This window comes from Lolium rigidum, chromosome 1, assembly GCF_022539505.1.
Source record: "Lolium rigidum isolate FL_2022 chromosome 1, APGP_CSIRO_Lrig_0.1, whole genome shotgun sequence".
Taxonomy (NCBI): Eukaryota; Viridiplantae; Streptophyta; class Magnoliopsida; order Poales; family Poaceae; genus Lolium; species Lolium rigidum.
This window is the reverse complement of record NC_061508.1, coordinates 141,647,409-141,660,669: the sequence shown is the minus strand read 5'-3', so window position 1 is coordinate 141,660,669 and position 13,261 is coordinate 141,647,409. Positions and strand designations below refer to the sequence as shown.

Genomic DNA, 13,261 nt, shown 5'->3' with positions numbered 1-13,261 from the left:
AAAGGAGGTAGTACTATTGAGTATTGACCAAGTAGTTACCTCTGTCACTCTGTGGGAGTTTCTGATCTCACACCCAATTTTGGGCTCCACGTAGCGGTCCATGCAGCGACTAGCCGAGCCCACGCAGACCAGGCCTTGTTCCGACGTCCCATGCTGGCCCAGCCTGCGCCGGCCCACCCGCTGCCTTTCCCCTGCCCCAAGGGAACGTCGCGAATCAAAATCCCCAACCCCTCCCTCACCACCGCCGATGCCCACCGCCCCCGTCTCCGGCTCCGGCTCCGACTCCGACCACCACCACCACGACGGAACCGTCATGGCCGACGTCCTCTCCAAGGGCCGCGAGTCCTGCTACAAGGTACCCCCGAACCCTATCCCCGCATCCGCCAACCCCGTTCAACTGCTGACGCAAGCGCTTCGATCCTCCCAAGGCCCGAGACGCCTTCTACGCCTGCTTGGAGAACCACGCGGACAAGAAGCCCACCGAGATCGCCACCGTCGGGCTCCTCTACCCCGCCGACTGCAAGAAGTCCCGCGCCCAGTACGTCAACACCTGCCGCCCCTCCTGGGTAAATCAATCCCCCACCCACCCACCTCGCACTCGCAGCCAGCCCCCGTCGATGTCGATTGACACCGGCCTCCATGATTCGCCTCTTTGCTTGATTCTCCTAACGCTTGGTTTCGATTTTTTCCGCCAGGTGAGGCACTTCGACCGGCAGCACTGCGCCAAGAAGCGGGTGCAGAGGCTGCTCGACGCCGATGACGACCAGCGGGGCCCCATGTCGCTGCCCCAGCCCTACACCTTCAAGCAGTAGGTAGCTCTGCCAGTGATTCTCTTCTGAATTGGGTCGTTTCTTTGGAATCTGGCGGACCTGGAAATCGTTTCAAAGTCAGTGTCGTTCAGATGGATGCTTATATATCTTGTGTAGCCTAGTATGTTCAAGGAGTTGTGAATGGGTGGAATGAACTTGTCTGTGACTTTATAGCAATCAGGACCGTTTGTTGTAGTGCCGTCATTATCCTTGCGGAAGATCTTTCTTGCAGTACTATCCATAATCCTTATGACATTCTGTACTTTCATGACTTATTTCCATGGATGAAACTTGATATGTGAAGTGAAATAATATCGTCCAGCAATGGTTTCTTTAATTAGATTACTAGGCACAGTTTGGTGTATTGCTTGGTACCATCATAATGACCATATAAAGCTGAAAAGTACCACCAAATGTGTGATGGACAAACTTTCTTATTTTCCAATCAATACCACACTTTGGGTGGTAGATCTATTTTTCTGTAAACGTTAATATGCTTTATTCGTCTCTCAATGTTTGTATCAACTAATACCACTTTGGGATGGTAGATCTTGTGTAAATTTTAATATGCTTTATCCTCTCTCTCTCTCTATGTTTTCGCCCTAATTGACTGCCTAGCGCTTTCTTGAACCTTGCTCTTGATAAAGTGGATATGTAATTTTCACTAGAATAATAAAATGGCCTCTGCTGGCTCATCATCCATGCAAAATAGTAACCGTAACGGATGCTTGTGGCTCTCGGTTTTTGGACCTCCACATTTGTTAAGTTCCCACTTCCTAAGTACCAGCTCCAGTTTCTGATTTTTTTTCTCCAAATAACACAAATGCGATATTATTTCCTGTAATATCATCAGTTTGTATACAATGTGCTCAGTTACCATTGACCTCCTCTTTTTAGTGTATCAAGTGTACTGTTGCTTCATCCATGTTTTCAGCATTATTGAAATGAACCTCATTAACCAATCCTTATGATGACCTTGTATGGCTATTTCTAAGTAGCTTTTGATGCATCACAGCAGAATGCTTTGGTTATTTGGTTTTTTTTTTGTCAGATTTTTTGACAGATTTTTCCTATTTAAAGTAAATCACTAAGCCCATGAAAGTTATATCTTAGCCCTCATTGGACCTTGTTAGGAGATCATTTGAGCAGGTTTGGGGCTCCTATGATCTTCTGTTCATTTTAGGCTTCATTGGACCTTCCTCTAGTTAGTCCTCTGTGCAGATTTTACAGAATTAAATTATAGTTTTTCTTTATTTTCATTCAACATATTTATGCATAATTACTTTTGGTATGGGATAGATAAGACCTTATATATGTTTATTTACACAAGTGTACATGTTTATTTGTACAAGTAGTTGGGTGTAATGACTAAGAAATGTGGATGGCATGATTTTGGACGCCAGTTGTCCTACAGGATGGCAAATAACTAGATGTTATGTGTGGAACATAAAGCATGATATGTAAAAACTAGAATGTTATGAATATAAAACAGGAACAAAATGGGTTTCTTGTTTTCTGCATGACGTGATGAACATGAAGTGTTTTTCTTGTTAAGTTTTAATAATGATTGTACTATTTGTTTACCCATTGTAATTTCTTTAAACTATTTTCGTTATAATTTAGCATGTAAGACACCTGGAAAATTGGGGGTGACTGGAGTTCTGGTATATTTAAAAGTTATCAAAATGGGGACAAAATAGTTCAGTGAAACAACAAAAGACTGAGCTGCAATAACTAGCTTTGGTGAGAGTTCTTTTCAATGTAAATATAATCAAATTTCTTGAGTAAATGATTAAAGGCTTTTATGGCCTGAAATAGTTTTGTTTTGAGGGGATTGAGCTTGAGTTGCGATCCTGCTATAAGTTCTTATGAAAAACAACTCTTTCTAAATTAAGGCTTCTTCCATAAGAAACAAACTTATCTGAATTTATTCTCAGTTTTGGGCCATTTTAAATCGTATCTAGGACTGTAATTAACTGCACGTGAATACGTGATTGGCATTTCCTATGCTTCTTTCTAGCTTGATCTCTTATGGTTGCTTGTGTCTTGCACTGGACCAGACTTGATGACCAAATGGTTTTTTGTGCTGGGTTAGGTACTTAGGTCTGAGAAGTTTTTTTGGTTTATCCTCATAACGATGGGGCACGACACCACTATTTTTAGTAGCACACTTGATTCTAATTGTTCTCATTTCAGATTCCTTATTCTACAGTTTTAGCATCTTTCTGAAGTGTTGTTATCGTTGCCTCGTCTGTTCCATTTATACTTGTGTAAGATTGCTCTAGCATCAGAAACGAGCATGTTACTTATAAGCTGTTAGAAAGCATTTGTGTATCGTACCATCGTTGGCTCATTTCCTATTACATGTAGATTTCACAATGCTAAAATGAAGTTCTCGACTTCGACTTTACATGTATCAACCTAGCTACTCGATGCATCAGAAGAGAACACTGGGCTCCTTGGGTTCTGTAAACATAATTTGAGAAGTATAAATGGAGTGATGGGGCACTTAAATACCCATTGAAGTTCTATATTAGCTTCATTATAAATTTGATAGGATATCCTTTGTTTATTCCTGGTTTGTTTGGAGATTTTTTGTGTCTTCTGTTAATTTTCATTTACCATGTCGTGTACACCACAATGGGTGGGGATGGCAGTGCTCCTGCTATATTTAGGTGTTTTTGGCTAGAGAGATCACCTCTTCCATCATGACATGCTCCTTTAAAATCCTTATTTTATTTTCATCTGATTTCATTCCCCAAACCCAAGTAAGGAAGGTAGTATTGCATTGTCAATTTGTCACCTGGTTCCACAAATTGAACACCTAGTTAGAACTTACAAGACAAGCAAATGAGGACAAACCTAAAGTATTTTCAATAGGTAAGTAAAACAAAAAAACAATATTATATGTGAATACATGCTTTCATAGAGATGATGCTTTCATACTTTTGTCCCATTCATGTCTTACCTAAATAACTGTTCTGTTTGTCTGTAAGAGTTTGGCATCTCGTATGTGTGTTCCTTGCATATTTTACTTGATGTGTTTTGTTCTGTCTTTACTGGGCCAGATTTGATGACTATATGTTGTCAACTTGCAACGTTGCATTGGGTTAGGTTGTGTTAGATTTAATGGTCCCTTTCTTGATGATAAAGAGGGGCCACTACTATCATCAGTACTATCATTGCTGATTCCAATCGAATATTCAAGATTCATTGTTCTCACTGACCTCATTACTTAACTTTGAAGAAGTTCAGGGTGGAGTTCTGTAACTTCTGTTGCACTCTAGTTGCATTGCCTTGTCACCAACTCTTCATTCTTTTTACCAACTCTTTTGTTTCATAGTTCAGGCTTGTTTGTGAAGTGTCATTTGCTGCGTCATTTCCCTCTGTTTGACCTTGTTACTTTTAGTACCAATTATTTGTGATCCTGTTGTCTAGGAAGTGTCATTGTTTCTTGTGAGTTGTGATGATACAGTCATGTAGAGAGTGAATCGATGGAACTCGGCGGCATGTGAACCCGTGTTAACTCGGCTGTTGATTGGTCCAGCAATCGTGTGCAAGGTGAGATACTCGTATACGAATACATGTGTGGACCTGCCGAAATAAATGAGCTCGCAGGCGCAGCAGGGCATAAAGTTGCAGCGCCACATGTCGGCATGTGTGTGGACCTGCCGAAACACCTGCACAAGCTCCTGCATGAGCGACGCCCACTGCCCGCCCATGCCGATGTCGAAGTCGAGGACGTGGATGCAGGCGGAGCCGCGGAGGTCGTCGAGCACTGCATGTATGCGGGTGAGGTGCGCGAACTGGAGCACCGGGGACATCTCCCAGAAGGCCTTGTAGGCGCCGAGCTTGAGGACGACGTCGTAGGGCGTGGACGCCGGCGGCGCGGGGGCCCCTCCAGTGGGGGAGAGCACAAGGCGCAGGGCCGCTGGCGTTCGTCGCGGAGGACTCCGGCCGGAGGGAGGGGTTTGGGCACTGGGTCCGCGGCTACCTCACGCGCACGCCTCATGCCCTTCTCGTCCAGCCTCGCCGACCCGGCTCTCCTCTCCATCAAGTTCTCCCCCATCGTACGTGCCTGTTGTTGGCGTCGTCCCGGCGGATACAGGACGCTGCGGTCAGTGCGGAACCCGCGTCGTCAAGACCCGCGGGCCAAGCGGCCGCGGCGCTGCTACCGTCGAGCAGGGCGGATTCGTGCTCTGGACCATGGCGCCCGGGATGTGGTGGTACGTTGAGCTCGCCGTCGGCTGCAGCAAGGTGCACGTGGGATGCAACGGCCGCCTTGTCCGGCGCCACACCCCGTGGACATGCTAACACAGCGCAGACATCACGGCGGCGGCGACACGTCCGGCTATCGACAAAGCGAAGCGGCCGGCCGACACGGCGCGGTAGGTTGTGGACCGCAGCCGGCGGCGTTCTCCTTGGCGCGCCCCATCACGCTGCCGGGGCCCATTGTGTGGCGACCGGCTCCATGGTGTCGTCCGCGTGCACGAGGGCGCAGTGGTCCGACCCCAACTTGGAGAGTAGCCGGGTCTCGTGCTGCACGCGGTTGGCCGCGTCTGGGGAGAAGGTCGCCGACAGCTTCTTCACTGGAAACGACGCCGTCATACGCGCATGCGCCGCCCACGCCTACCACATGCGCCCGCACACGCATGCCGCCGCCCGTCCCCCTCGGCGTCGCCGACTACGCATGCCACCCGCGCCTGCGCGCACATACCGCCGCCGCCGCGCCTGTCGTGTGCTCCAGCTGCGGGGCGGCACAACGGCGTGCTCCAGCAAAGATCTCCACAGCGGCAGGGATGCCGCAGCGGCGTGCTTCAGCATATGCTTTTTCTTCGGATCGAGCCATGAATTTCGAAGGAGATAGAAGAAAATATTTTGGGAAAGACGAGGAGAGAAACATGATTTGGGGGAACGTCTGACACTGTGACCAAGCTTTAAATTTCTTACCTTTTTCTCTCTCCCGACTGGTCCCATCCCGTGTATTTATACATGTATTGTTGTTGTCCACCCGGGTATCAAAAAACGATGTTGCAGGGCCCACCAATTCCTCAGCCAATGGGAGAACGAGTTGAGGCCGGTGCATGTGCCGCCCGGTTCATCTCATGATATCCCGATTCACTCTCCAGTCATGTATTGCTATTTTATTTACTGTAATGATCAAGTAAGGATTGCAGACTGCTGATAAAGTTGCTCCTGCATCAGCATAAGTAGAACACAGTGCTCTCTTTGTTTCAGGCTGTTCAAAAAATATTATCTACTTTTTTGTGTGGTATGAACAAGTTGTGATACCTAAGCCAGACTCTGGCCGTATGGTATGGTACTCTGAACCTTTAAGTTTGGTTGCAGACGGCACACAACCCACTTCTTAATTAGCAATCTTTTGTAGAGATGTTTATTCGATCACTCTAGTTCATATGAAACAGCATGGTATTACAAGAACTTAGATTAGACACATTTTGTTACTCATGCTCGGATGGTAACCCCTACCGCTCTGCAGCTAGGGTTTCATTGTCAGCCTTCGCCTGCTCAATGAGCACCGGCGGGTGGCCTCTTCACCGTCTCGTACAGGGACTGGCTCACCGGCCTGAACTCGAGTCCGAGGTCATGTAGCTTCTTGTTCGACATCTTATATGGCTACTTACTCGGTTTTGCCTCGTCAGAGCACCTCTGCCACACGCATCACACGAAGTTAGTAACAATTCCCATCCTTTGAAAATAAGAACAAAAAAAAAAGGATATAGACATGTATATCACTGCAACCATCAACTGTACAAAACCGAAGTGTAGATCTGTGGGTTTTTTCTAGAACAAGAAACGTCGACCAATTCAGGTGTGAACATGATGCGTGACTTATGGGAAGCCGAGATTCCTCTGTTTCTTTGGACACGAACAATGCTTTAGTGATGACAACATCACTGCGTACCATTGCGGTGGTCCAGAAGGGCAGGTTCAATACCCATCAAAGTTCTACGCTAGCTTCATTGAATTTGATAGGAGATTCTTTGTTTATTCCTGGGCTGTTTGGAGATTTTGTGTTTTCTATTAATTTTCATTTATCATGTTGTGTACGCCCCAATGGGTGGGGATGGCAGTTCTCCTGCTATGTTTAGGGGCTCTTTGGTTAGAGAGATCACCTCATCCATCATGGCATGCTCCTTAAAAAAATCCTTATTTTATATCCTACTCATTTCATTCCCCAAACCCAAGTAAGGAAGGTAGTATATTGTCAATTTGTCATCTGGTTGCACAAACTGAACACCTAGCTAGAAGACAAGCAAATGAGGACAAACCTAAAGGATTTTCAATAGGTAAGTAAAACAAAAACAAAATATTTGTGAATACATGCTTTCATAGAGATGATGCTTTTATGCTTTTGTTCCCATTCATGTCTTACCTAAATAACTGTTATATTCCTCTGTAAGAGGTTGGCATCTCGTAAGCCGATTTAATGGCCCCCTTTTTTTTAGTTCAAGAGGGCCATCACTATATTCAGTACTAGAATTGTTGATTCCAATCGAGTATTGAAGATTCCTTGTTCTCACTGACCTCATTTCTCAACTTTGAAGAAGTTGATGGTGGAGTTCTGTAACTTGTGCTGCAGTCTAGTTGCATTGCCTTATCACCAACTCTTAATTCCTTTTACCAACTATTTTGTTTCATAGTTCATGCCTCCTTGTGATGTGTCATTTGCTGCGTCATTTCCCTCTGTTTGACCTTGTTACTTGGAGTACCAATTATTTGCGATCCTGTTGTCTGTGGAGTGTCATTGTATCTTGTGAGTTGTGTTGATATGGTCATGTGTTGTTATTTTAGTGTCATGATGATCAAGTAAGGATTGCAGACTGCTGATAAAGTTGCTCCTGCACCAGCATGTGAACTAGAGTGATCCTATGAGAAGGTTGTGATGCCTAAGCCAAACTCTGGCCGTGTGGCATTGCACTCAGCACATCCAAGTTTCGTTTCAGACGGCACACAGCCCCACTTCTTCAAATTAGCAACCTTGTATGTAGATGTTTATTCGATCAATCTTGTTCACATGAAACAACACAGTATTACAAGAACTTAGATTAGACGTTCGACAAACACTGCCTGGTTTTACACGACAGTAGCAATATGGACATGGATGATTTCTTGGTCCTCATGCTCGGATGGTAACCCCTGTCTGCAGCTCGGCAGCTAGGGTTTCCTTGTCCGCCTCCGCCTGCTCGCTGAGCACCGGAAGGTGGCCCTTCTCCTGGAGGCTCTTCACCGTCTCGTACAAGGACTGGCTCACTGGCCTGAACTTGAGTCCGAGGTCCTGGAGCTTCTGGTTCGACATCTTGTATGGCTGCTTCCTCGGGTTCACCTCGTCCGAGCACCTGTCACACGCATCACACAAAGTCAGTAGCAATTCCGGTCCACCCTTTGAATAGAAGTGCAAAAATTCAGAGTAGACATGCTGATATAACTGCAATCATCAGGAGTATACTGAACAGAAGTATGGACTTGAACGAAGCTTGCGTTGTTCTGTAATCTTTTTCTAGTCTAGAAGAAGAAACGTCGACCAATTCAGGTGTGAACATCAATGCGTGACTTGTGGGAAGCCGAGATTCCTCCGTTTCCTTGGACACGAGCAATGCATAGTGATGACACCATCGCTACGTACTGCTGTTGTGGTCCGGAAGGGCAGGTTTGGTGAAGATTGCGACATCAAAATGACAATCTAGCCGCAGTCTGCTTGGTATCTTCGAAGCCAGATAAGGTACCGCATGAACTTCACATTGATCTTGACTAAACACACGGCAAAATTTCGGCACCGGCGCGCGTCGCAGGATGCTCCGACGAAAGGTATGAGTAACGACATTTGACATGCGCAGAGAGTCATTCAGTCTACGAGGTAGCCGTAGAAGTAGTATCTTTCAAGCAAGAGTATCACATGAACCTCACATTAATGTTGACTAAACACACGACCGTTTGCAGGATACTCCGACGAACGGTATGGACATGCAGATCCATTTTAGTCCGGCCGCCGCGACGACAAATTGGCACGCATTTCGATCGGACTTTCTGTTTTGCACTACCTCCCTTCCATAAAATCTTGCTGTTGTTTTAGTAGTCTAAATTTGACTTAAAACCAGACAAGAAAAATGGAAAAGAGGGACTACGGTCACCAGTTATACGGTTTTATCAGTACGCACTAGACTGCACACTTGAGGTTTATATTGCACATGTCACTGCTGATCTTGAAGCAGTTACATGCATAGGGTTTTGCTATAGTGGTCGTGCACGAATTGGTCAGCGGCACAGCGGCACCGAGGTAGTATGCCAGGTAGCCCAGAATGGACAGGTGAAGACCGTCTGGGTTACGATATCACGCACGCTGCTTTCTGGCCTGATGCTACGCGTTTCTACCGTGCGGATAGGCACTCCTGAAGATGGCAATCCTAGCAGAAACCGAGCAGAGAAGGCAATGAGGATATGTGTATCTGTCAGTCCACCTACTTCCGTCGACAGCTACGCGTGCGAATATCAGCGACGGGCAGCACGAATAGTGTGGCCTCGGTACACCGGTCACAACCTCGAACTAGCACGCGACTTGTGGCGATGTTGCCGTTCACCAACATTTGGTTTGACCTATGAGAATGGTGAGCCGGCCTTGTGTGTCTGTGTGTTCATGTCGCTTCTGTAGGTAGCTGAAGGTACGGACGGAGCAGAGCGATCCAGGGAGCTGGTTGGATGGTTCACTAGCAGCTACTTGCAGTGGATGGTGAAGTGGTGGTCACTCGCTTTTTTACAACAACGATCGAGCTCTCGTCCAGTACTATCCACCCTTACCTACTACCGATGGGATCCACCCACTTCAGTGTGTGGGAGCTACCTAATTACTAGTGATGTCAGTTTTGCTTAGTGCTCAATCGCTAATTGTCTCTGAACTAAAGAACCACAAGGTAAGCTGCAACCTGCAGACCACCAAGTGATAGACCATCGACATGCAGGTTAACTGCACTCGACCGGGACGCCCCGACAAACTCTTGCTATTTTCTCTCCATGGTTGGTAGATTGTGTAAATGCAATTAGTTAGCAAGTGCTGGGAATTTAGGAGAGGCATCATGCAATCAATTAAGGCAATGGAATTAATGGAAACGGCGCGTGATCGATTAGCAGGTCGTACGCGTACCTTGTGGGGACGGGGTACTCGGGGAAGAGCTTGGCGAGGATGCGCACGACGTCCTCGCGGTGGAGGACGCGCTCGGCGCAGAGGTGGCGGCCGGCGGCGGCGGGGGACTCGAAGACGCGGAGGTGGGCGTCGGCCACGTCGCGGACGTCCACGTACGCCTGCACGGCGTTGGCGAACTTGCTGGCCGACCCGTCCAGGTACTTGAGGATGTGGCCGATGCTGGCGTTCACCGTCGGCTGCAGCAGGGGGCCGATCACCAGCACCGGGTTCACCACCACAAGGTCCACGCCGCGCTGCCGCGCCAACTCCGATGCCGCCTGCTCCGCCACCGCCTTCCCGTAGCAGTACCAGTTCTGCAGAGCACAAGATCGGTCATCCTCTCGAGCCGTCACAATTTTTTGTGTTATTTTTTGACTTTGATAAATGATGAAACTTCTAGTATATTGAGGTTTTCTTATGTCTACTTCCAGAGACATGGGATGATCTTTCGGTTGTCTCCGAATTAAGTTTCTTGCAATAACAAACAAGTGGCATCAAGAATACTCTTGAGTCATGCAGAATTCTGAGACCACCTAGACTAGACACAATCAGTTCTTTTCTTTTTGCGAGAGCAGAGAAAGTAATACTACTATATATTCTTCGGCAAAAAAAGAAAGTGACAAATCAAGAGCCATGATCACATATGTAGTGTCCATGATGAGTGGCCTATTGAAAGTTTGAAACTTAGCTACTCTTGGAGCTTGTCACTATGCATGCACTCGGCGGCTCGAGACTAAAATTCCAAGCATGGTCATGGGCATGGGGAGACTGGCGACGCGACGGTTGATAATATTGCCCACGTGCACGATTTGCTTTCAGTGTCCGGTTTAGACCGTTTAGTGCCATACAGTACTTTCTATGAAAGTCAAAAAACTGTTACTCCTACCCATATGCATGATTTGCTTTTGCCCATGCATTTCTTCCTCTCTAAGAAGGTCTAGAATTGTCTACGGTTCTGGACTTGTTACTCCCTCCGTTCACAATTAATTCGCGTTCTGGGTTTAGTCAAAGTCAAACCTTATAATTTTGAGTAAATATTTATGAAAAAATATTGACATATGCAATAAAAAAAAAGCTATTGTAGAATCGTTATAAGGTTTACTCTTATATTATATGTATTTTGTATGATGATTATTGATATTTTTTTCTTATAATTTTGGTTAAACTTTGCAAAGTATGACTTTGGCTGAACCTAGAACGCGAACTAAATAAAAACGGAGGGAGTAGTAAATCTGGTGTGATGTAAGCTTTTATTTTGCGCGGATGTAATGGTAGAGTTGCAAGGGGGATCCCTGAGAAAGTACCACTTAATTGATAAAATGAACTACAGGCCGGCGAGGCTTTTGTGTGATCCCGCTTGCAACCCTAGATAATTGGCTCCTTTTGGCCACTCCGGTCCACTAGACAATTTGCTGGAACATGGCAGTCCTACTAGCTAGTGGGTAAATGGCACTGAGATAGCACCGAACTATATGTTCATTTGACAGAACAAACTTTGGTAAAAAAAATGATGATGACAAGGAAGAAGAGATGAGGTAAAGGTGTTTCTTTTTTGCCTTTGAAAAATGACACAAAGGACTTTAATTTGCACTCCCATCAAATAAAAAAGAAAATGTTTTATATTGGCAATATACAGTACTACTACAAGTGTAATTTTGTAGTGGTACCAGGTGTCTATTTTTTGAGTGTGGACTGAAGATTCCGAGATGTCGGTTTCGGCGCATAACTCGTGAGCGGCTGCTGCGCATGCCACACCTCTGTGCGTTCGTTTTCGGCATAGTATATGGTAGGTAAACTGAACTGTATTTCGAATCGTCCATCCATGCGTACATAGGTGAAAATTACAGCTACAATGCTAATGATAACGACGACAAGCGCACACGATCGTCGCTCATGTATTGGTTGGCTTCAAAAGTCGAACACTTTTAGGGCGGTAGTGATCGATAGGGTGGTAGTTGTAATAATTCAGCTATGGGAACTCACCACGTAGCATATCTTTTGGGTGTTGTTTTTGTAAAAGAAATGCAGCATGGTGCAGAAAAAGGTAGAAGTAGATAAAAAAACTAATCGAGCATGCAGCACCCACCCTGGTTTTCTTGCAGAAGTCGAGGTCGCTCCAGCACGACTCGTCGACGACCACGTCCGTCCCGCGGTTGGGGTCCATGGTGACGGCGCCGATGGAGGAGGTGAGCACCATCCGCCGCACCGTGCCGGCGTCCGCCGCCGCGTCTATGACGTACTGCGTGCCCCTCACCGCCGGCTCCACCATTTGCTCCTGCACAATGAGTCGGTCAGCGTGGTTGCGCGAGCATGCATGTGTGCTGCCATGGCCAGGCGATCGACGGTGACAGAGAGAATGGAGAAGCTAGCTAGCGGGGTGCTGATGAGCGCTATGGAGTACGTACGGGGTCGTCGGTGACTGGGGACGCGGTGTGGAAGACGCCGTGGCAGCCGTCGACGGCGCGGCGGATGGCGTCGTAGTCGAGGAGGTCGGCCTTGCAGAGGACGAGCCGGTCGGCGGCGCCGTCGAGCGCCTTCAGGTGCGCGTTCTTCGGGTCGTCTGCATGCACTCCACAATAGTTAATACACAAGTCGCATAACGCATAGTGCTAGTAAGAAAATGATGAATGCATGGGTGACATGCCTGGGTTCCTGACGGTGCCCTTGACGGTGTACCCCTTCTCCAGCAGCAGCTTGACGAGCCAGGACGCGATGTACCCGGCGGCGCCGGTCACGCACACGGTCTGCCCGTTCCCGGCGGGCCGCGCCGCAGCGGCGGTGGCGGTGTCTCCGGCAGCCACGACCTCGGCGATGGTCATGTCGATGTTATATATGTGGACGGACGGACGGACGTAGCTTGGAGTGGAGAACCAGCCGGCGGTGAGGCGGGGACGAGGACAGGCGGAGGGAGCTCGATTAGTAGAGAAGGATCTGGTAGCTAAGGTTTGGTAGGATTCGTCGTAAAAGGCAAAGGCCTGGGCGATGTTGGTTCGAGTGGCGCGGAATTTATAGAGCCAGGAGCTCGGTCGACGGCGAGGTGAGAGGGAGGAGAAGAAGAGTAGTGAGAGGGGATGAGCTAGGCGCCGTGCGGGCGGGTGGCTCCCCTGGGCGTGAGTGTGACACGGTGACCGCGACGGCGAGAGGTAGTAGGTGAGGTGAGGCCGGGTGTGTGATCTCGAGTCGGCTTACCTACAACTGGGCCAACTGCGCTCTGCGCGCGTGCGTGCGTAGCCTAGGAAGGACGGTGAAACGA

General features: G+C 47.6%; 2 protein-coding genes across 2 annotated transcripts; one reads left to right on the top strand and one right to left on the bottom strand.

Moving 5' to 3' along the window:
- The first annotated feature begins 239 nt into the window (after nucleotides 1-239).
- On the top strand, nucleotides 240-1,146 carry LOC124682481. Its single transcript, XM_047217155.1, has 3 exons — nucleotides 240-355; nucleotides 429-566; nucleotides 696-1,146. Exons 1-3 carry the CDS (start codon nucleotides 248-250, stop codon nucleotides 810-812), a joined length of 363 nt encoding a protein of 120 aa, XP_047073111.1. The 5' UTR covers nucleotides 240-247; the 3' UTR covers nucleotides 813-1,146.
- A 6,648-nt stretch (nucleotides 1,147-7,794) lies between these two features.
- On the bottom strand, nucleotides 7,795-13,018 carry LOC124682057 (cinnamoyl-CoA reductase 1-like). The gene is made up of 5 exons (XM_047216845.1): nucleotides 12,653-13,018; nucleotides 12,414-12,568; nucleotides 12,095-12,283; nucleotides 9,970-10,322; nucleotides 7,795-8,170 (listed from the first exon to the last, which is right to left on the bottom strand). Exons 1-5 carry the CDS (start codon nucleotides 12,825-12,827, stop codon nucleotides 7,951-7,953), a joined length of 1,092 nt encoding a protein of 363 aa, XP_047072801.1. The 5' UTR covers nucleotides 12,828-13,018; the 3' UTR covers nucleotides 7,795-7,950.
- Between the last annotated feature and the right edge of the window lie 243 nt (nucleotides 13,019-13,261).